This window comes from Antechinus flavipes, chromosome 2 (assembly GCF_016432865.1).
Source record: "Antechinus flavipes isolate AdamAnt ecotype Samford, QLD, Australia chromosome 2, AdamAnt_v2, whole genome shotgun sequence".
Lineage (NCBI taxonomy): Eukaryota > Metazoa > Chordata > Mammalia > Dasyuromorphia > Dasyuridae > Antechinus > Antechinus flavipes.
In genome coordinates, this window is record NC_067399.1 from 102,408,242 (window position 1) to 102,433,462 (window position 25,221).

General features: G+C 33.6%; 1 protein-coding gene across 1 annotated transcript in view; it reads left to right on the forward strand.

Moving 5' to 3' along the window:
• Positions 1 to 247: 247 nt before the first annotated feature.
• Positions 248 to 25,221, forward strand: part of C2H2orf73 (chromosome 2 C2orf73 homolog) — a 39,047-nt gene continuing 14,073 nt past the window's right edge. The window contains exons 1-3 of the mRNA XM_051975273.1: positions 248 to 1,176; positions 2,060 to 2,279; positions 20,812 to 20,965. Of these exons, the coding sequence (XP_051831233.1) occupies positions 1,094 to 1,176; positions 2,060 to 2,279; positions 20,812 to 20,965 (457 nt within the window). The 5' untranslated portion in view covers positions 248 to 1,093. The remainder of the gene's footprint in view (positions 1,177 to 2,059; positions 2,280 to 20,811; positions 20,966 to 25,221) is intronic.

Below are 25,221 nucleotides of genomic sequence, written 5' to 3' on the forward strand. Positions count from 1 at the left end.
TAAAAATATAAATAACAGAAGGATCAAATCAGGTTCCACTACTTCTCTTTTACAAACGAGAAAAAATGAATTTAGAGGGATTCTCCCCCCCAAAAAAATGCATACAGATAAGTAAATATGTCAGAAGAATCTACGTCTTCTGATCCTTAAATCTAAGGAATCTCAAAAATCTAATTTATATCATGAACCGGTACTAGAGGCGCTCCCAAGACAGGTGGGAAGGAGGTGATGAAGAAATCTAGCTTAGGTGCTGATAAGGAGAGAGACCACAGTAATGAGGTAAGCCAGCGCTGTACCCACCGTTTTCCCCTAAAAAGGGTAACTTCCTACTTCGTGCTCTACGACTCCTATTCCTTCTGCAGGTGCTCGCAGACGGGAGACCCCTTAACCACTGGGATTGGTGCACATGAAAAGCTGATTTTGAGTTTCCGAACCAGCACCCATCTAAGAAACCTCCACCCCATCCTTCGCAGTGCGAAACTCCCGCCCGCGTTCGTGGAGAACGCAAGTCCGGGGATTCGGAAGGGATCTGCCTGCGCGGGAGGAAATCGGTAATAGGAGCGGTCACAAGACTGCAAACACCGGGCTTGGAGAGATGGGAGTCAACGGAGGCCAAGCTGTCCAGTCCTCACAGCCCGGCCCAGCGGAGAGAGAGGGTCCTAATCCCCAACTAGGAGCCCAGGCCTCCCGCCCACCGCCGTTCCTTTTATTACAGCCCAGCCTCGGGCAAGAGTCAGGTCCAAGGGGAAGCTGCCTACCCAAAAGCCGAGACTAATACCAGAACCTGAGGGCGAGCCTGTGTGCTCCCCCCATCCCCCAGTCCTCCTCTCCCCCACCTCCAACTCCGCCCCGCCCGCTTGTGTGGGCATCCCCCACATTGTGAAACCCGAAGGGCAACTGCGTTCTGGGGACCGAGCGGATGGTGTCCCCTCTTCTTAGATCGGGACCCGGGCTCGCGGGGCTGGAGCGACGGTCTCCTAGCGACCGACGGGAGTCACAGTAGCAGCCCTCTAGGCTAGCCTTTATTTGGAAGTCTTTTTTTTTTCTTTTAACCAAAAAATAAAAAGTCCCAGAGATTCTGGGAGCTCGCCCCATGACCCGGTGTCAAGAATTCGAGAGTTCCACGAATAATAAGAAGATTGAGGATGATGTGGATTCCTCCAAGGAAGGAGATGGGTGAGACCCACAACCTAGACCTTCGTAGCTTTTCCCCTTCCTTACCTCTCTTCCACGCTTTTCTGGGAGAGGTTCCAGGTTCCAACACCTATTGAAGCGCTCATGTAGTCCACACATAACGAGGTATTGAGTAAGATTCGCGGATTAGAGATAAATCCCTTACAGAGGAGCTAGAATGGGGGCATCTACATGGACCAATCAATTCTTATGAATAAGTGCAGTGAACAGCTGTCTTCCAGGTGTGATTTGAGGTTGCCCCGCCTTTGGAAAGTCTTTCTTCTGGAGCTTTCAGGAGCTTGTCACATACTAAATTCGCCCACTGGAGCCAGTGCTTAAAAGCTTAATTGCTTGGGAAGATACAAATGCTTCTGGAACAATACCTTTAGATATTTAAGACTTTTCTGGAGAGTTTTCCAGATTTTACATAAGAATTTATAATTAGAAAATTTATAACGAGAAATCATTATCAGCTGAAGTCTGTTTTGTTTTTAAGTAATGTTTTTTTAAAAAGAGCATTTTAACCATCTAGTCAACTCATAACTACTTTCATGGTAATAGCTCATATTTCAATACTACTTTAAACTTAATAAAGTATTTTACATACTTTATTTCATTTGCCTTCAGAAGTGTTGTAAGATAAGCATTTTGGGTCTTATCTCTATTTTTGTAGAAGCTTTAAGTAGTGACTTGCCCCAGAGGTTACACAGGTAGAGATGCAGGAGCATAGATCTCTCCCAACACCAGACTCAACTCTCTTTCCACTGTTACCACAGTTTTTAAGTGACTAGCCAAAACTCTTAGGAAATTTACATAGTATTTTATATAATTACCAAATTATCAATGAATATTCAAATACTAATCGGAATAAATGGATTTTTTCCAGAAAAGATAATTGTGAAATATCAGATGTTCATTTGCCAGCTATAGTAGAGAAAAAGGAAAAAGACAAACATGAAAATGAAGTCAAAAAAACAGAGCAGCAATCAGAAAATACACGTTCCAGGAGACCAATTGTAATGTATGCCAAATTCATAAGAACTAATGCAAGATTCAGTAATGAGCCAGTGGGCTACATAGACCACCCCGATATGAAAGACAATCAGGTAGGTCTGATGATAGTTATCACTGCCTTAAAAAGGGGGATAATGTTATAGATAATTTAATAATAGTAATTCAAAGTAATTCCATGTTCCATGTGGGATTGAAGAGAATAATTTGTGTCCCCATCATACCTCATAGAACTGTTCTGTTTAATTCAACAAACATTTATTAATTTAAACCATCAGGGACCATTCTGCTTAGTTTCCTGATCTTTTCATTGATGGTTGCAGGCACATACTCCCTAATAGTGGAGCATCTTAGGATGCCCTAATGCTCCAACACTGAAGGCACTTGGGGAGAACACTAGGTCCTTTATGCTTCTTAGAGAGCTACTGCTCTGTACTCTGTATTCTGTACATTTTTTGTAAAGCCTTTCAACTCATTAGCCAAGAGGATGTGGTCAGTGTGAATTTATAGGAAGGAAGAAAACAAGCATTTATTAAATAAGTGCCAACATTGTGTCAGGCACTATGCTAAACATTTTACAAACATTTTCTCCTTTGATCCTTACTAGTGCTCTGAAGAAACTAAGACAGAGGTTGAGTTATTCATTCAGCTACCAGTAAAGTTTGACTCAGTTCAAGGCACTATCAAATCAGTAAAATCATGTCCTTTTGCAGCACTCTTTTACTAGATTTCATTGAATTATAATGGATCAACTACATAAGAATAGCTTTGCCATCTAAAAAATTAAAAGAGATACAATGAAAATATATTCACATTACCACTCTGCAAGCTTTACATACCATACCCTGTTCCAGATGTAATCAAATCACAACCTTATGGCTTAGGGAAAGAAAGGAAAAAAGAAGGAAGGGAAAGAAGGATTTATTAAGCACTTAATGTATGACAGGAGTATGTTAAACCCTTTACAGATAAGGTTATAAACATAATCATTAAATAAAATAAAAGTAGTGGAATGAAAAAAGTAAAAACAACAACAACAACAATTAAAACAGAATCTTCCCTAAAACAATTGAGGATGAAAATGAAAGAATAACAGATGAAAAATGGAAAATGTCTGTAATTTTTTTTACAACCAACTCTTTTTTACCATCATGGAAAATGGAGCTTCCACATTTGGGCTCTAATATCATAGTGCTGGATATATTTCTTGAGTTAGTAGAAATGGCACTGAAGAAAATAAATGGGAAAAAAAGCAGCTGGATGAGACCACACATATATGGAGAGAACTTCTTGCTAGAAATGAGATAATCTTGAAGGTACCAAGAAATGGATTTTCTTTTTTTTTTTTAATAACTTTTTATTGATAGAACCCATGCCAGGGTAATTTTTTACAGCATTATCCTTTGCATTCACTTCTGTTCCGATTTTTCCCCTCCCTCCCTCCACCCCCTCCCCCAGATGGCAAGCAGTCCTTTACATGTTGAATAGGTTACAGTACATCCTAGATACAATATATGTGTGCAGAACCGAACAGTTTTCTTGTTGCACAGGGAGAATTGAATTCAGAAGGCATAAATAACCCGGGAAGAAAAACAAAAATGCAAGCAGTTTATATTCATTTCCCAGTGTTCTTTCTCTGGGTGTAGCTGTTTCTGTCTATCTTTGATCAATTGAAACTGAATTAGCTCTCTTTATCGAAGAGATCCACTTCCATCAGAATACATCCTCAAACAGTATCGTTGTTGAGGTATATAATGATCTCCTGGTTCTGCTCATTTCACTTACCATCAGTTCATGTCTCACCAGTCCTCTCTGTATTCATCCTGCTGGTCATTTCTTACAGAACAATAATATTCCATAACGTTCATATACCACAATTTACTCAACCATTCTCCAATTGATGGGGATCCATTCATTTTCCAGCTTCTAGCTACTACAAACAAGGCTGCCACAAACATTTTGGCACATACAGGTCCCTTTCCCTTCTTTAGTATCTCTTTGGGGTGTAAGCCCAGTAGAAACACTGCTGGATCAAAGGGTATACACAGTTTGATAACTTTTTGAGCATAGTTCCAAATTGCTCTCCAGAATGGTTGGATGTGTTCACAATTCCACCAACAATGTATCGGTGTCCCTGTTTTCCCACATCCCCTCCAACATTCCACATTATCTTTCCCTGTCACTCTAGCCAATCTGACAGGTGTGTAGTGGTATCTCAGAGTTGTCTTAATTTGCATTTCTCTGATTAATAATGATTTGGAGCATATTTTCATATGTCTATAAAGAGTTTCAATTTCTTCGTCTGAGAATTGTCTATTCATATCCTTTGACCATTTATTAATTGGAGAATGGTTTGATTCAAGAAATGGATTTTCAAGGTGTCTGAAGGAGGAGAGAGTATTGCAAAGACAACAGATTTTTTTTTTCCTTATCTAATTGTTATCCCTTATCCAAAAGTTACCAAATTTCTATATCATTGACCCTTTTTTTCCCCATCCACATAAAATATTTATGAAAATAATTACCATATATCACATACATCCCTAATGGTAGAAAAAAGATAAGCTTTTAAAAGTAATATTCCGCACCAGAACACGCTTTTACCATCTCACAGATGATTGAAAAATGTAGACGACACAAAATCCCACTCTGCTAATCATTTGCCAACTATCAAAAAATCCTTTGACTTACTAGAGAAAAATGCAGCCTTAAGAAAAACAAATTATTTCCCAGGAATATGTCAATATTATTTAAGATTGCTTAAAAGATATAATAATAAAGATAACTATTTTTGATGATTCTCGTTAACTTCATTAGAAGCATTTATGAAAAATGGAGATCTTTAGCATAGAGCATAGATGTGGGTGGTATCTCTAGGTCTGTATCCCAAAAGAGATAAAGAAAAAAAAAAAAAGGAAAAGAAACTAAATGTTCAAAAATATTTATTTTTTCCTCAATAGCAATTTAGTTTTTCAAATATACATGGTTTTCAACACTCATTTTTGTAAGATTTTGTGTTCCAAATTTTTCTTCCTCCCTTATTTCCATCCTCCACAAGACAGTAAGCAATCTGATATAGGTTAAACATGTACAGTTTTTAAAAACATATTTCCATATTTGTCATGTTGTACAAGATCAGACCAAAAGGAAAAAATCATGAGAAAGAAAAAGCAAACAAAGGTGAAAATTCTATGTTTTGATCCTTTTTCAGTCTCTATAGTTCTCTCTGGATACAGATTGCAATGTTAAAGAAGAATTCTATAAGGATTGTGAGTTCCTTCAGAGGTTCTTATTTGTATTGATTGCAACAAATGCTTGAATTTTGTAGCCTCCTCAGTAAAATCCAGGATCATTCAAAAATCTTGCCTAACTATCCACAGATTAAAAAAAAAGAAGTCTCTGATAAATGCTTGTTGTCTAGGCTCTAATATGTAATTGGATGAACAAACTATAGAACTCATTATCAGAATGTATTATTGTTTTTTTCCAGAAAAACACAAATATTTTGTGTTGTTATTTATATTAAACATTGCCAATGGACAATGAGCAACAGAATTTAATAGGATAAAAAGCAAGTTGGGTTGCCTTATAGACATTGGGTGATTTTAATGACTCAAGCAGCTTCTTTAAAAACAAACAAAACAAAACCAAAAAAAGACACATTTTTAAAAATACCAGTTATATTAAAATTCTAGAGATACAATCCTTAGAGTCATGTAAAGCTGTAATCTCTGAAGAATTGGTATGTAAGATGCCATTAAAATAGCATAACCAGAAAAAAAAAAAGATAATCAGAATGAGAAACAATGGACTCCATACATTCCATTGGTATCCAGGGCATATGAAATAGGATTCAAGGAAGCCCCAGTTGAATGGACCTCTTCTAGAGAACTTATGGAAAGATGTGGATGAGAATATCACAGAACATGCATGTATGTATGAGTTAGAATATGAATCACTGAAATGAATAACTATATCACACTCTCTGAGCCTCAGTTCCTGCATCTACAAAACTAAAATATTTACCTCTAATATCTATAGCACAAGTCCATTAGAAAACTTAAATAACATCATGCATGGTAGACTATAAAGTATTATGTAAATGTCAAGAAAAACATAATTTAATCAGTCACAGAATCTTAGAGTTGACTTCAGAGGCCTAGTCTAATATAAACTAAGTAATGAAACCTGCCATATTATATCCCAGAAAACTTTGAAAGGAAAAATCATTGATGCTGGAGGCAGTCTATTTCACTTTTGAAAGTTTTTTCTTGTAATAAGCCTAAATTTGTCTTGTTATACTTTCCATCCATTGTTTCTGGTTCTGCCCTGAGAAAATCAGCAGAACAAATCTAATTGCTCTTCGCAGATAGAAACAAAACAAGACCTCAGTACTTAAAGTATCAGGTTTATCCAACTCCAAATCTTTTTTATCCAAGCTAGACTTTCCCAACTCCTTTAACCTAGCTTCTTGCAGCATGATGTCTTTTGCAGAAGGATTATCTTTCTCTGGCTAACTGCCGCTTATCTATGTCCTTCCTAAAATGTGGTGACCAGAATTGTAAATAACATTCCAGATATGGTCTGACTAGGGCAGAGGACAATGGAACTATTATTCTCCTAGTTCAGAACAATGTGTTTAATGCACATAAGATTTCATAAGCTTTCTTGGTTGTCATAATCCATTATTATAGCTAATGCTAGCGTTTATACAGTGCTTGAAGGTTTGTAAAACAATTTACCAATATCTCATTTTGTTCTTAAAAACAATCAAGGTGGTTACTATTGTTATCCACATTTTAAGAGATGTGGAAACAAGCACAGAGAAATGTGAATGACTTGCTAGTAAGTTTCTCAGAACTCTTCTTCCTATTTCTAATTCAAGTACTCTATCCACTGAGCCATCTTGTTGCTTTTATTGATTAAGAACTTGTAGTTCATTAAACTATTTCAGAGAAACCATTGTCTAATAGCCATGCTAACTTATAATCAAGTGGATTTTTTAACCTCTGTAAGACTTGATATTTGTCCCTCTTAAACTTTATCTTATTTTATAGGATTTAGATTTAGAGTTGGAAGGGATTTGATTCTGCCTAATGTTCTCAATCATCAGGATCTTTTTGTGTTATGACTATCATACAATGTATTAGCCATCCTCATCAGTTTTGTATCATCTGCAAATTTGATAAGTACGACATCCACTGGGACAATGGTAGTGCTTGCTTCAGGACATTCCAGCACACTGGGCACATCTGATGCACTCTCTTTGGACATTTGGGATGCCATGCCCCCTTTACACAAATCATTCATTAAAGTGTTAATTGACATAAGGCCAAGCACAAATTCCTGTGACCCATTTATTAATTAAGGTCATAGCTAGGAGTCCTATATCTTGGCCCTTTCCTCTCTTTCAGATTCCCATAGAGAAAAGAGAAATGCAAGTTACAGTTACTTGTGATTTATTTGACTTAGAAGTTAAATGCCAAACTTCTTACACTGATGCAGTCAACCAGTTCTATCATAAAACAAATAGAAAATTGTATGTGAATGTGGAACTGTTCTTTTAATATAAAAACTCTTAAACGAGATACATTACAATATCAATTGTCAGGCATTTAAAAAGGCAACTTTCAGGTTATTTTTTATAAGTGTGTTGTAGGTTCTCTTGAGATAACTATTGGAAAATTGTCTTTTTGTTTGGTTTTATTTTAAATTAGTATTGTTAAGCCACGGTTTATACTATTGAAATAGAGCTGGTTTTAATCCAAGCAGAATTATAATATCCTCCAAAAATCCAAGTTTAAATATTTTTCTTGGCATTGTTCTGATTTCTTTAGTTTTTTGTAAGAAAGTTAAATGAATAATTTCAGACATCAAAATGATGTATTGAATACAATTACCACTAGAGTCCAGATTAACAAAAAAAGACTGAGTTGCAAAGTATAAATGTTCAAATCTTTAGGGCAATCCAACTTGTGCTGGCTTTTCCAGTAAATATAAGTGAGTGAAAGACTGCACATTCCCATTGTTGTTGTTCAGTCAGGTCTGATTCTTTGTGAGCCCTTTTGGAGTTTTCTTGAGAGATACTGGAGGCATTTTCTTCTTCAGCCCATTTTACAGATAAGGAATTTGAGACAAGCAGGGTAATGTGACTTGTCCAAGATCACACAGCTGGTAAATGCCTAAGGCATTATCCACTGGGCCACCTAGATTTCCACATTCCCATTACAAGAGAAAAGAGAAAAAAAAAAAAAAGAACACCCTAAAGAAGAAAAAATGAATAATCCTTCCACCCTCTAACATTTTCATCTCCTTTGAAAACTAAGGACAACAACTAATTCCTCCTACCACTTCTCCACTAATTCCTCAGTTAACAAGCATTTATTAAGATCTGGAAATAAAATGATAAGCAAATACAGTCTTTCTCACTGGGAGCTTACTTTCTAGTGATAAAAGGAACCATCTAAATAAATAGGTACATAAAAGATACAATGCAGAGTATACAAAAGGAAATTTATAGTGGAAATCTTACTCATATAGTCTGAGGGAATCAGGAAAACCATCCCATAGAAAGTAGCTGGGGATTCTAAGAATCTTGAAGGAAATCAGGGAATCTAAGAGGCAGAGCTGATTAAATTTCCTAGGGTTGGCAGATGCTAAGTACAAAGGCATGAAAATGAAAAATACAGGGAGGACAAACAGCCAGTATAGTTGGACCATAGAGTGACTAGAAGGGAATAAAGTACAAAAATACTGAAAAGTTAGGAAGATACCAGGTTATGAAAGGCTTTGAATTCCAAACAGAAGTTTTGATATTTGATCTTGGAAGTCATAGGGAGCTACTCAGTTTTTTATTGAATATGGGTGTGATATGGTCAAACTGATCTTTAGAAAAATATATCACTTTTGCAACTGAATAGAAGGTGGATTGTAATGGGGAGAAACTTGAGTCAGGGAGATAGATGAACTAGACTACCACAATAGTCTAGGCCAAGAGGCGTGTACTAGAATGATGGTCATGGGAATAAAGAGGAGACAAATGTGAGTGAAGTTATGAAAGTATAAATGACAAGATTTGGCTACTGGTTGGATATTTGGGATGAGAATTAAGAGTTGAAGATGAAACAAGGGTTCAAATCTGGGTAAGTGGAAAGATAAATAGAAAGTAATAAGAAAGTTGGGGAGAGAAGATGGTTTGGGAGGAAAGATAGCAAATTTTGTTTGGAACTTAATGAGTTTTAGATCAGAATAATTTACCCAAAAGGGAAATGATCAAAGTAAAGAATACATTACAATTTTTAAAACTACCAAAAAATAACTAAAGTAGCAAAAGTATCAAAAATATCACAGATGGAAAAAGAAACAGTATAGAATATTCCTTTAAGTTGTCAAAAGGACAAATGCCATATTTTTAAAGACTATAAGCAATAATATCAGTAAGAGAATTATAAGAACAAATAAGTGAAAAGTTTTTGTACATTTAAGATCATAAGAGAAACAGAAATTAATTGAAATTATAAAGAAGATTGGGAGGGAACAAAGAAACCTCAAAAAAATCAATAGTAGCAACCAAAACATATATTGATTATAACAGAAACTAAAATTGCAGGCAATGAAGATAAATGTGGGAAAATTAGTCTAAAAATAATTTAGCTATTGAGAAAAATAAATATCACCAAGATAAGTTAATCATAGGTTGTAGCTGCAGAAATACTATATTTGAAACATCTGCATCAAATATTCAAGCGATTTTGCATTAAGAAAAGCATCTAGCTATGACTCAGTTTTAAGCATCACACATGTATAATCTGCTCCTAGAAGGATTTAGCTATGATTTTCTTTTAAGCATGTATAATTTGGCCCCAGGAAGTAACAATAAAGAATGTTAAGAATAAAAAGCAAAGAAGTTAAAATATAAATATCTTAGAATTAATGACCCCAATAATTTTATTTTTTAAAGTTTTAAAATTATATTTTTAATCAAGAAAAATTTGTTTCCTATTCCTTTTACTGTCCCTAGTCTCCAACCTTGAGGAAGAAAGAAAAAAGAAAGTCCTTATTTTAAAACATGTATAGTCAAACAAATTCTAAATGGGTAATGTCCAAATAAAAGATGTTTTAATTTGCCTCCTGAGTTCATTCCCCTTTGTAATGTGGTAAGAAGCAAATTTCATCATGAGTTTGGTCATTGCATTGATCAGGGTTCTTAAGTCTTTCAGAATTGATTGCCCTTATAATATTGTTATTATACAGATTGTCCTGGTTCTGCATCATTCTGTATCAGTTCAGGCAAACCTTCTCAAGTTTTTCTGAAACTATTTCCTTCATCATTTCTTATCGTACAGTAGCATTCTATTATGTGCATATATCATAACCTTTTCAGCCATTCATCATCTGAAGGGCATCCCCCCTCAGTTTTGAATTTTTTCCAAGAAGAACTGCTAAAAATATTTTTGTGTGTTATTAGTATTTCTTTTACTTAGGACTAATTAAAGATCTCCTTTAATTGATCCTCTCTTTTAATCCTTTCTTTTCCCATCTCCTATTTCCCTATTGATCAAAATTTATTTCTGTACATGTATATATATATATATATATATATATATATTCTTCCCTTCCTTGACCAGTTCAGATGAAAGTGAGATTCAAATGTCACCCACTTTCCCTATATATCTTTTTTTTTTTTTTTCTGGTACTCTACTGAATCACAGTCATTGTTTTTCCCTTGTTTCTCACTTTTTTTTTTTTTCTTTTGGGGGAGGCAAGTCAGGCTAAGTGACTTGCTCAGGGTCACACAGCTAGGAAGTGTTAAGTGTTTGAAGTTAGATTTGAACTCAGGTTCTCCCAACTCTAAGGCCAGTGCTCTCTCCACCATCTAGCTGCCCCTACTCTTACTTATTTCTAAACATTTCTTTCAATTCTTAAAAATAATTGATTGATAAATTTTCATTGTTATTATAATAGCACTCAATATTTTCATTAAATTATTATAAATTAAATAGAGCAAATAATAACATAATTAAATGAACTATGGAATAATATCTTGGCATAAAACACTAAAATCTGAACAAATTGTTTTTGATTAGATAGAAAAAATATTGATATTATTTAACAAATTTAAGAACCAATACATTTCTGAATCCATCTGTGTATTTTAAAAGGCCTCATAGGTTTTAAATATTTAGGGATTGAGCCAATATAAAGCTGTGAACGTTTTTTGCATTTGGTTTCTAAGTAACTATATGGTCTAAGTGTGAACTATTTTAGTTGCTTTTTTTGGCTTTCAGGCCCAGATGCTTTTCAAGGACTACTATATTCACATAAACTCTTCAAAATCTATGTGATCTGGAAATATCCATTTCTTGTCTTCAAATAGCAGGTTGAGTTTTATAATTAAAAATTATTTCATCTTCTATTTCTTTTTGCTCTTTTTGGAGATATCTACTGTGATCTTGATTGATGCTTTTTAGTATTCCACCGCTATTTTCTTTCCTTTTTAGGATTTTAGGATTCATTCCTTGTTGCAATGCTGGAGTTTAACAAAATAAAGGTGTTCAAGAGAGCTGAATATTTGATTTTTCCCCTTTTGAGATAGTATAGATGCTTTCTATTTATGAATTGTTACTTCTTTTTTGATAGAAGTAGAACTAGAAAGTTCTTTTGAGAGTTCTTTCTGGAATAAAAATTAGATTTTTTTCCTTCTTTTCTTCTCTGTCTAAATCTACTAGGATTGAGAGGCAGAACCAAAATGATAGAATAACAAAAAACACAAGCAAGGCTTATTCCACATCTCCTCCATACATATTTAGAAAATTCATTACACTAAGTCCAGCTTGAGAAATTCTAAAAAGAAATCACACTGTAATTTGTCCAGTTTCAGCAAAGGAATTCGGACAAAAATGTTAGAACCCTGTGGAATTTAGCTAAGAAGAGGCTTTTTACCAGGACAAGAAGAGGTCTCAGATGCAGCAGATATGGAGCCTGACCTACTGAAGGGCACAAAAACAGATATCAACTGGCAGCTCTATCACTTACTATCAAGTTTTAGATCATAAATCAAGGAATGATTAAGGAGAGGACCTACTGTATTATGACTCTGGCCCCAGGAGTAGAGAAGGGTCTCAGTTCCAATCTCCACACTTGTTTGTAATATTATGTCATTATAGCAACAATAAAATTGTCAATCAGTATTAAAAGTAAAGTGAATTAATTATTTTTAAGAAGTATAAGAAATGTTTAGCACTAAATAAGAAATAAGGTGAAAACAATGACTTACAGTAACCATGACTCAGTAGAGTTCCAAAAAAAAAACTAAAAGGTAGATCTAAAATAAAAGTAGCATTTGAGAGGTAGGGTGAAAAAGAGTGCCTTAAATTTTCCCACTGTAACAGGTGCATATACCATTTTAAACATGTGTATCCTCAAAAATTAGGTCAAGTTTTTTTTCAGGTTCTATTTAAAATAATTTTGGTTTCAAAATGTAGGAGGCAAAGGTATGAGGGCTTTTTGAATTTAATCAATAGATTAAGATTTTCCTCTCATGATAATAAAACTATTATTAAGTAGACAAATTGTAGAGAATAGTCTGTTAATTTTTTCCATAGAGAGAAGAAAAAACGGATTTCAAAGATCTACAATTCCTGCTCTCAACAGACCTTATGTCTAGTAGTAAACACAAGGCATGTATACAAATGGCCAACTTGATAATTAGAATCTAAGTACTAAAGATGGATTTAGAGTGAGAAGACAGTTTCAGTATCTTATAGATCTTCTAGTACAATCCATTTATTTCTTGTTGCTATTCAATTATTTCTGTCGTGTGTAACACTTTGTGACCCCATTGGGGGTTTTCTTAGCAAATATACTGTAATGGTTTTGCTATTTCTTTCTATTGCTTATTTTGCAATTTAATTTCATGAAGATGAGTCTTCCTGACTGGGCTCAGAATTTTTTCCATTCTAACACCTACCTTCCCACTGATAAGGAAACTGAGGGCCACAGAAGTTGATTGAATCTCCCAAGTTCTAACATATACTACCTTTCAGAAAATAACACACTTTGCTTTTATTGCAGAGAACATTAAAGCCAGAAACATGAGATAAAGCTGGAAAGGCAGGTTCTTACAGGTTGCAGAAGACTTTGACTATGAGGCAAAGGAATTGATTTGATTGGCAAAAGGGAGCCACTGAAGAATTTTGAGTGAAGATACATGGCTACATTTATTCATTAAAAAAAAAAAAAAAAACCTACTGTTGAGTATACCAGTTACTCAGACTCAAAACCTAGGTGCCATCCTTTGACTTCTCACATCTACTCCACATATCAAATGTAATACAAATGACAGAGTCATTTGTACCTCCACAATATTTTTCATATATGTCCCCTTCTTTCCACTCATCCACTGCTACTTCATGTCTGAACTACTGCACTAACCTTCTGGTTGATAATGTTGACTCAAGTCTTGCCCCCTTCTAGTTCATCCTTCACTCAGCTGCCAAAGTGCATAAAGTATATACTTTAAAGTATTTAGGACATAAAGGATAAGACTGGCCATGTCCTATTTTCTCTAGGATTAAATATAAAAATTATCTTTTTGGCTTTTATGAACCCCTTCTTACCTGTCCATTCTTATGCTTTACTATTTTCCACATGCTCTGCAATCCAGCAACCTTAGCCTTCATGCTATTACAGGTATTTCAGCTCCTGACACCATGCTTTCTTACTGGCTATTTTCCATGTCTGGGGAGAGCCATTCTCCCTTCTCATCTCTATCCCCTGACCATTTGGGCTCATTTCAAGAGTTACTTCAAATCTCCTCAGCTTCAAAAGGCCTTTCCATATTATCCTGATCCCCACTACTAGTGCCTTCCCTCTGAGACTGCCCCCTCTCCATTATCCTGAATGCATTCTATATATACATAATTGTTGGCATGCTCCCTATCCATCTTAGAATGTTATCTCTTTGAGGATAGAAACCATGTTTTTGTTTTTCTTTGTATTCCCAATGCTTTGCTAAGACATGATAAGGACTTAATAAATCCTTTTTTAAACTGACTAACATGTATGAAAAATATATTGGAGACAAGAGAGAACAAAGGTAGGAAAATCTATTAGAAGACTTCAATAGTCCACATGGAGTAATGAGATTATTGTATTAGAGACCTGTTAGCAAAAGTAATAGAAAGAAAGGGATAGGTGTGGGGAGGTACTATGAAAGTAGAATCAATAGAATTTAGTATTCTGATTGAATGGGATTATGAGAGAGATAAAAATAATTCTAAGGGGTGAATGAAAAGTCAGGATTTTTGCTTAGCTTAACCAGCACATTTCTTCCATAACAACCTGGAAAACTCTGCAGACCAAATTTTAATTGGAAAGGTGAAGAACAATCATCATGAGTCATTTTTTTTTTTCCAGCCTAAAGCAATTTAGAAAGATAGCAAGCCCTATAGACATTGTGATGGGATCAGCAATGAACATGGCAGTAGGTGGAGCAGCAGTAGGCAGAACCTTTCCAGCATCAAAGGAGAGAAAAGGGGCTATATAGAATCCCAGGGCAAGAAGCACTGGAGCAGAGAGATCCCAGTAGACCTGTAATGTCATCCTGGGAGCAGCAATGGATGCCATCTGGCATCTCTGTTACCCCTTACCTAATTTTAGGTTATAGATCAGGAGTAATCTGGAGCAATGCAGGGCTTTGTACTAACAAAAACAAGGAACAGAAATGTAGCCATAAAACTGAACTGAGGAGCAGAGTAGTGACTCAGTTCTAACCTTCAGGATCTAAACCTGCAGTGGAATAACTGATACAAGAGTCTCAAGCCAAAGAGGAACCAACAATTAAGTTGCTCTGAACTTATTAGTGTGCTGAATCTCAACCTCACCCAAAATAAGAGGCTCAAAACTGGCTTAGGAAATTTCAGAGCTCATATCAAGAAGGCAGTGAGCACACCTCTCCCTGAGTCACGCTATATGGAGATCACTGAAAACTTTAGGTCCCTGGACTGAGCTATGGAAGGAAAAAAAGAATATAAAAAGATAGAAGTTCAGACCAAATATTTCCCTAGAAGTAAGCAGAGCTCAATACTTTAAAAAAAAAAAAAAAAAGGAGAAGAAAAAGATGAAAGTCAAGAAATAGGCTGAAAGAATGGGCAAACAAAAAAACCCAATGAAAAATGCAGATTGAACATAAATCCAATAGGAATTCTTGGGATAGTTAAGAAATTTTTAAAAGGGGAGAGGTTAAAAAATACAAATAAGGGTGTTATAGAAAAAATGAGAATGGAAATGAGAACTATGCAAGAAACCTGTCAGAATTAATAGCTTGATAAGAAAACCAGAAAACCTTTCTGCAGAAAATAAATCTGAATTGGTCAAATGATGCTAATCACTCCATGAAACATCAAGAAATATATAAAGACAAGACAGAAGAGAGGAAAGAAGAAAAAAGAATGTAATAAGTAAAGGAAAAAGAGAGAGAAAGAGGGAAAGAGATAGGCAGAGAGAGGGAGGGAGGGAGGAGGAGAGAGAGAAAGAGAGGTGGGGGAAAAGAAAGAAGGAAGGAAAAAGGAGGGAGGGAGGGAGAGAGAGAGATAAAATGTGAAATACATCATAGGAAAAACAACTGACTTGGAAATAGTTGAGAAAAGATAATTCAAAAATCATTGAACTACTTGAAGACTGTGAACACAAAAAAGAGTTTAGACATTTTATTTCAAGGAAGTTTAGAGGAAAATTACAGTTATTTTAGAATTAGAGGACAAAGTAGAAAGTGGGGGGAAAAAACTCTACCTGTCACCGCCTGGAAGAAACCCCAAAATGAGAACTTCTGGGAATATCATAGTCAAATTTCTGAGCTTCCAGGTCAAAGACAAAATACCACAATTAGCAAGAACAAGGGGATGCAAGAACCATGGAACCATAGTATTATACAAGATTTAGCATCTACCACTTAAAGAAATAGGAAGTTTGTAATATATTCCAGAAAGCAAAGAGTCTATGATTGCAATCAAGAATAATCTACCTAGATGCCCATCAATTGGAGAATGGCTGAATAAATTGTGGTATATGAATATTATGGAATATTATTGTTCGGTAAGAAATGAACAACAGGATGATTTCAGAAAGGCCTGGAGAGACTTACATGAACTGATGCTGAGTGAAATGAGCAGGACCAGGATATACGTCAACAACAATACTATATGATGATCAATTCTGATGGGCCTGGCCATCTTCAGCAATGAGATGAACCAAATCAGTTCCAATGGAGCAGTAGTGAACTGAACCAGCTACACCCAGCAAAAGAACTCTGGGAGATGACTAAGAACCATTACATTGAATTTCCAATCCCTACATTTTTGCCCACCTGCATTTTTAATTTCCTTTACAGGCTAATTGAACAATATTTCAGAGTCCGATTCTTTTTGTACAGCAAAATAATGGTTTGGACATGTATACTTATTTTGTATTTAATTTATACTTTAACATATTTAACATGTATTGGTCATCCTGCCATCTTGGGGAGAGGATGGGGGGAGGAGGAGAAAAATTGGAACAAAAGATTTGGCAATTGTCAGTACTGTAAAATTACTTACCCATGTATACAACTTGTAAATAAAAAGCTATTAAAAATTTTTAAAAAAAGAAGAAGAATCTATCTAGCAAAAATGATTACAACCAGTTTTCATTTAACATAAGTGGACTATTCTGCAGACCTCTCCTTTCCCTTGCTGGGCTCCATGTAGCCCTTGACCCTGCAGCTCCTACAGTAGGAGCAGTCTCAGTGCCTGGGGCTCTTGGCAGCCAAAGTGCCTTCAATGCTTAGAGCAAAAGTCCTTTGACACAGGACTGTACTGGAATGCTGCTATTACCTTCACTGCCACTCCTGCCAGGAGCCCAGCTGGTGTGTATTCCTACTTCCTTTCCTCTGGGGAGTCCAATCTGCCTAATGCGAATATACAATAAAGTGAAAATTGTGTAATCCTATCCAGGAGGGCAAGAAGGGAATGCACATTTAATAAAATAAAGCAATTTCAAATATTCATGATGAAAAGAGAGTCACTGAATAGAAAAAAAAATTGACATTCAAACTCAGGACTCAAATATAAAAAGGTAAACAAGTAAGAAATAATAAAAGTCTAAGCAAGGTTAAACTATTGACTTTCTTACATTAGGAAATGATACATGTAACCCCCTCATAATTTTATCATCATCAGGTATCTTGGAGTATAATTAAGCAAAGTACTTAAATGTGATACTATTATATTAGATTACCTCAAAAGAAGAATGGAAGATTAGGGGAGAGGAATTCACTAGGAGAGGGATGGAAAAGAGAGGAAGCCCAGGAAAATTATTTCACATAAATGGGGCATTCAAGGAAGAGTACAAAATGAAAGCCGTAAAAGTGAGCAATGAGTAACACTTGCAAGTTCATTTTTATCTGAATTGGTTCAAGGAAGGAAGAATTTATATTTACTTTGAGGTGTGTTCCCCAACAGGGAAGTAGAAGGGAAAAGGAGTTAAGAGAAAAGAAAGTGGAAAACAAAAGGGAGGATAGATTAAGGGAGGTAATAGAGCAAAACAGACTCTTAAAGAGGGGGGAAAGGTTAAAAAAAAAAAAGAATGAATAGTTATAAGAGAACAGGATGGCGGCAAATATATAGTTAACAATCATAATTGTGCATGTAAATGAGTGAACCCAACTACAAGATGAAAAAGGATAGCAGATGGATTAAAACTCAAAATCCAAAATGATATACACATTTTTTTAAAAGATAAGAGTTAAAATAAAGGGCTAGAACAGAATCTTAACAAATAACATGGATTTTTTGAAAAAAAACAAAATAGATGAATCACTGGCTAATTTGTTTTAAAAAAAAAAGAAAATTAAATTTTGTTGTTCTTCAGTTGTGTCCAACTCTTAGTGACCCCATTTGGGAGATTTGCCATTTCCTTCTCCAGCTCATCATCAAAAGATTTTGGTACTGCTTTACTGTTTACCTCAGTTGCCTCATATATAAAGTGATCTGGAGAAAGAAATGACAAAATACTCCAATATCTTTGCAAAGACAATCCCAAATGGGGTCACTAAGAGTTGGACATGACTGAAAACTAAACAATACTTTCACAATAAAGAAATTGAAAAATTGAAAAGTAGAATAGGTTATAGAAGCAAATGAGCATAGTAACCTGAAATGTGATAAATTCAAAGATCCCAGTTATTGGGGGAAGAACTTTTTTTAATGTCCTGAAAACTGGAAAATAGTTTGGCAGAAACTCAGCATAGACCACATTGTATACCAAAGTAAGGTCAATACAAATATATGGCTGGGACATAAAGAGTAATATCTCAAAGAATCTAGTGAAACATAAAAGAAATTACCTGTTTAAGATTTATGGATAGAGAAAGATTTATCACCAAAAAAAGAGAATAAGGTTCACTGGAACTAAAATGAATACTATTGATTATAATGCAGTTAAAATTAGAAGAAAATCAAGATAGTAGGAGAAGAAATAGTTGAACTATTGAAAAAGTTACTATGTGAACTATATGAAAAAGTTATGGTATTTGAATGTGATAGATATTATGCTATAAGAAATGATAGCATGGTTTCAGAAAAACCTGAGAAAACAAGTGTGAACTGATGCAAAGTGAAATGAGCAGAATTAAAAGAACATTTTATACAGTAACAACAATACTATAAAGATTATCAACTTTGAAAGATTTCATAATTTTGATTAACACAATAACCTATCACAATTCCTCAAAAGAGTCGTCATGTGTGCTATCCATCTCCAGGTAGAGAATTGATGGACTCAGTGCTTGAAATATTTTTTCTTCTCTTTATTTTTCCTGATTTTTTTCCCTTTTTGCATATGACTGACATGGAAATTTATTTTGCATGACTATATATACGTATTTGTAATAGTTTTCTTTTTTCTAGATTTCTTACTGGCAAAAAGAAGAGTATAAGTGAAGGGAAAGAATTTGGAACTGAAAATAAAATTAAATTGAATTAAAAAAAAAAAAGATAACCCTGAAGTTTTGAACACTGAATATCAGTTGAATTTTGGTTAAAATGAGATAATAGTAAGCATCATTAAGGTGAAATCCTCATAAGTTTCTTTTTGTAGATATTGAAAAGAAATGCTAGCAGGATTTAAGAGCTAAACTAGACATATAAATTTAGGAATCATGTACATAGAGGTGATAGTTAAAGCTGCAAGTTTTTAAAAAAAAAAAACCATTGATAGTAAAGTTTTTTTTTTTTTTAAAAAAAGGCTGAAATAGAACTGTGAGGGAAACCCTTTAAGGATTCAAGATAAAAATGAAGTTAGCAAAGAGATGAACGGAATTAGAGAAATAAAAGGAGAACTAAGTAAAGGTAGTATCTCACTTAGGTCTTATCAGTCAAACACCAGATATTATTATAAGCTTCTTATGTGGCAGACATTTATGCTAGATGCTGAGGATTCAAAACCAGAAATGAAAGTTTTGTTTTCTCAAATTGTCTACATTCTATGAAGGCACAATATCTACATATATAAATATATACAAAATAAGTCTACAATTTAAAAGAGGACATTTTTACCTGGATTTTAAGAAATCTTTTTCTCTGAATATATCTTGAATTACTATCTTTTGTTATTATGGAATACATATATGTCATCATTGTTTTTTTCCCAAAGTTTCAGAGACTTTTTTGAAGCACACATTTATTCAGTGCTTGCCTTGTGAAAGGCATTCTGAGCTAAGTACCTGAGCCATGATTGCTGCCTTCAATAGATTTTAAAATCTAATAGTGGAAAGAAGACATGAACATAAATTACCATAATGATAATTAGAATGTGATGAGTACAAACAAATTGTGAAAGTCCAAGAGAGACAGATTGCTTCCAGCTAGAAGGATTGTCTTTAAATGCTATCAAAGCAATTAAGAATCTGAGTTATACACTCTGAAAATAACACATTTCAATTTAGAAATTCATTTTAACTCAATTCAACAAACACTTCTACATCACCAATCAAAATCTGGTTGGAATTATGTCTTGACTTTCAATTCCTCTCGTGGTTTCTTCTACCTTCTGAAAGATAAAATTATCTAAAAGGTCAAGTATCAGTCCTTACTGTTTCATGTTTACATTAGTTTTGAGAATAAAAATGTTGTTCTTAGAAAAATAGAACTCTTAAAATAAATTTAAAACAATTACTCATAGCACCAAAGCACAGTGAAGGTATAAGATACAAAAACTTATTATTATTATATTATTACAGTATCTTTTACATTCCATAATGGTTCATTCTTATGCTGCTATAACATGGAATCTTACTACAAAACAAAGTCAAATGTGTACTTGACCATATATTACAAGTTTACTTATTAACAGACGGTGCCAGATTACAAGAGTAAAGAGTACATGTCATTTTTTGTTTTAAATAAGAACTAGATGCTATTTCAATGTGTTGCTTTTCAATTTAATAGTTTGGTGAGGTAGTATATGTTATTAAATTTTAACATTAACTTAACTTTAATCCTCAGTAAACGTTTATTGAATATATACTTAATGACAAAAGTAAATCTGTAACTGTATCCCACAATATCTAAGTACTTGCATTTTTCTATAAAGGAAGATTGGTGGCAACATGAAGAAATATTGAGCCATCATTATACACCATCTTATGACTCCCAGACTACCCAAAGAAGTGATTTCAAAGTACCAGAATGTGAGTTGGTTTTGTCATCTAGACACTGTAGGAAACAAAAGGCTGCTTGTGGCATAGGTAAGTGAAACAGTAGCAAAATTTTATTTTTATTATCTGAAGTATGCTGTTATCAAATAATCTAGAATGTAATAGATGTGCTGGTAGTTCATCTAAATGTATCTTCTCAATTTTAAAAATAACATTTAGGATTGAAGGACTCTGTCCTCACTTATTCCATTTTAAAGATAATTGGTCTTTATACGAAAATCTTACTAAACATATTATGACGAAAGGGAATACTACTTATAAAATATGATATCTCACATAATATCCAAATCTAAATATTTTTTTCTAATTTAAAGAATCATAGAATTTCTGAATTGGAAGAAGAGTCTAATAGAAGAAGAATAGCTAAAATATTTTAAATGTTTTAAGATTTTTCAGATTCCACAAAAATTCTGGAGAGGTATCATTATTTTCATTTTACAGATGAGAAAACTGAAACAGATCAAAATTAATGACTCGTTCAGGGTCATCCAGCTAATAAGTATATGAGGCTGGATTTGAACTCAGGTCCTCTTAATTCCAGGTTTAGCACTGTATCTACTATGCTGCCTAGCTTCTTCTAACTCATAGCTGAACAAGGAGTTAAAATATTGAGTGTTATATAGTTTTAGTTTTGGAACAAAAGGTAGGGGAAAGAAAAAGGAGTATAAGCATACATACATACATATTGCATACATGCATAAATATACATTTATGTATAAACATACATACAAACATATGTATATTTATGTATATCTATTACTACTCAATCAAAAACATGCTTTAGACCTGCAAAGATGGAAAAGCAATAAAAAAAGAGGATGAGAAAAGGAGTTAATGATTCCAAACAAAATTATCATTAGCAAAAGGTTTTTGTTTAAAACAAATTTGATTTGTTTTTCAGTTAGATTTAATTTTAAAAATAAGTATAGCAAAGTAAGACTATATTCCCTTCCAACAACAAAAATGATTAATATAGTCTATGCCTTTGCTGATAAAAATGAAACATGATGATGAAATTTGAGTTCAGAATTAGTCTCACAAACTTAAAACACAGTCAATTCTCTTTGGATCAGAGACACAAAAATAGAAATAAATTATGTGTTTATCTTTGCAATAAGATATAATCTGATTTAATGAATAAGTAGAAGAAATTATTAAAATAAGTTGGATTATTTGATTTACATATAGCTTAACATATATGGAAGATGTTATACCTTCCAATTTATGACAGTATATTTGAATGAATTTAACTTTTATGTAAAAAAATTTTGAAATGGTTTTTCTTCCTGAGGCAATTGGAATTAAGTGATTTGCTCAGAGTCACACAAGTGTTAAGTATCTGAGATCAGATTTGAACTCGGGTCCTCCTGACTTTAGGGCTGGTGCTCTATTCACTGTACCACCTAGCTGCCCTGAAATGGATTTTTTTAAAATAGAATTCAACATATCTAATGAAAAAATATCTGAAAATTAAATGAAAAGGAGTTGGCTAAGACATAACCTATATCAATTAGCTCAAAAGGGTAATATTGTCAAATAAAGTTTCATTTGCACTGGAAACTATTCAGCGAAATAGACAAAAATATTATCTCATGATAATTATAAGTAACAAGAATTTAACAATATCAACATTAGATCCATTAAGTAATTTGCCTTATTAAATCAATGATTTCTGATGTCATTGGAGTGAGTGCTTCTTCCATACATATCAAAACACCTCTATAACTTAGTAGATGGTTTTCAAGAGTTGCTATAACAAAAAGATTTATTATATTGAGGTCAACCAAGTGATGAATCCATCGGGATATAGAAATATTTTGTCACTGGACACTATTATAAAAAAATCAGAAGTACTGAAAGTCAGCATGAGCTCAAACTAATGAATGGGGAAAGCAAAAGAAAACGAATGGTGGATTTCTCCCCTTCACACACACACTTTTCTTAACTAAATGGGAAGAAAGGAAAATTAACAAAAATAGTTACGTCAAACATGCAGCCCACAATATTCCCAAGTAGGTCAGGAACCAGATTGTAATGTAATAGGAAAATATTTAACAAAAGAAAAGTACAATAAAACATAGAAAATGTTGTTTAGTCATTTAAATCATGTCCAACTCTTTGTGACCCCATATGAGGAATTCTTGGCAAAGACATAGGACTGATTTGTCATTTACTTCTCTATCTCATTTTACAGATGAGGAAAATGAGGGAAAAAGAATCAGATGACTTTTTAATACTTTGTAGTATAGTTTGACAACTGGTAACTACTAGCCTCCCTTACTTTCTATTTTTTTTTTTCCTTGAGACTCTTGCCCTTTTATTCATCTAGATAAATCTCATTGTTTTTATCCAGATGTATAAAAAGTAGTTCTTTGGTAGATTAATTTACAAATTAGCACATTAATGACAGACTTTTTATTCCTATATTTTTAATTTTTAGAAACAGAAATAAAAGTGTTGTATTTTGTCAAAAACTTTCTACATCTGTTAGTATACTTTTGTTTTTTCTATTATTAATTTGATCAATTTTTTTTTTTTAGCTTTTCTTATATTAAACCAACCCTGCATTCCTGGTATAAATCTAACTGGTCATAGGTAATCATTGTGATATGCAGTAGCCTCTTTGTTAATGTTTAAAGCTTTTTTGTCAGTATTCATTAAGAAAAGTGATCTATAATTTTTATTCTATGCTTTGATTTTCCATAGCTGACATATCAAAACCATATTTATATCATATAAAGAATTTGGGAAGATCCCTTATTTTTGTACTTTTTTATATAAATTGTTTATGTAAAACTGTGCTGATTCTTTAAGTGTTTGATAAAATTCTCTTATAAATCCATCTGATCCTAGGCTTTTTTTTAAATTTGGAGTTTATTGACTCCTTGTTTAATTTCTTTTTTGTGGTTGGCTTATTCTGTTAATCTTAAGTATTTTATATTTTTAAAATATTCATATGTTTTTTTTTTCTGAGACTGGTTCATTTTGTTAATCTTAAGTGTTTTATATTTTTTAAATATTATTACATTTTATTTAAGTTGTCACTCTTATTAGCAAGTAGTTGGACAAAATAGTTTAATAATTTCCTAGAAAGGAGAACTTCTCCAAATGTATTACTTTTTTAAAAGCATGAAAATATAATCAACAAAATATAGGAAAATATGCTTGATTTTTATTTTCTGGAAAAATTCTAGAATGGATTATTGAAGAGATAGCGAACATATAGAAAAGAACATTGGTATTACAAAAAATAAGCAAAGCTTTATCAAGAACAGGCCATATCAGATTAATTTTATTTTCTTTTTTTGGTAGGATTTGAACTGCTACATTAAAGGAATTCTGTAGATATTATAGTCTATCTGAATCTTAACATGTTATTTTTCTAGAAATGAAAAAGATATAGCATAAATAAATATTTCAATTGGAGGCTTTAACAGATGAATCAAAAAGGATTTCATTAATGATTCAGTTTTAACTTAAGAAGGTCTCTAATAAAATGCCTTAGGGATCTTTGTTTGACTCTCTACTGTATAACCTAATTTTTTTTTTTTTTACCTATGACCTGGGTAAAGATATTTGTCACACTTATCATATTTGCATATAACTCAAGGCTGGGAGGAACAGCTAACTTACTGAATGATAATGACAATTCAAAAAGAATTATACAGACAAAATGAGCCTAATAAAGATCAAATTAATAATGGTAAACATAAAGTCCCATATTTTGAAATTAACTTCACAAGTCCAAGATGGGAAAGTTGTGGCTAGGCAACACTTTGAATGAGATCTTGAGGTGGACTACAAGTTGAATGTCAGTCAACAGTATAATCTGACAACCAAAGAATCCATTGAAATATTATACTGCCTTAAGAGGAACATGATGTCCAGAAATAAGGAGGTGATAGTCTTACTTTATTTTGCCTTGATCAGATCACATTGGGAGTACTGTGTTCAGTATAGGGCATAACACTTCAGTGATGAAGTTGTTAAACTAGAGTGTATTCAGAAGAAAGTAACTGGCATAGCAAAGAGCTATGGACTGATGCTGTATGAGAATCAGTTGAAAAAAAATAAGATTTTTAGTTTGAAGAATAAAAAACATAGGGGAGATGGAGATTTTTTTTTGAAAGGTTGTTAAGTAGAAAAGATATGGCTTAGTTTGCTTAACCCCAAAGGTCAAATCTAAAAGAAAAGAATAAATTTCACAAAATGGCAAATTTCAACTTGGTTTAAGGAAAAACTTCCAAACAATGTTATCTAATGATAGAATAAGCTTTGGCAGAGAT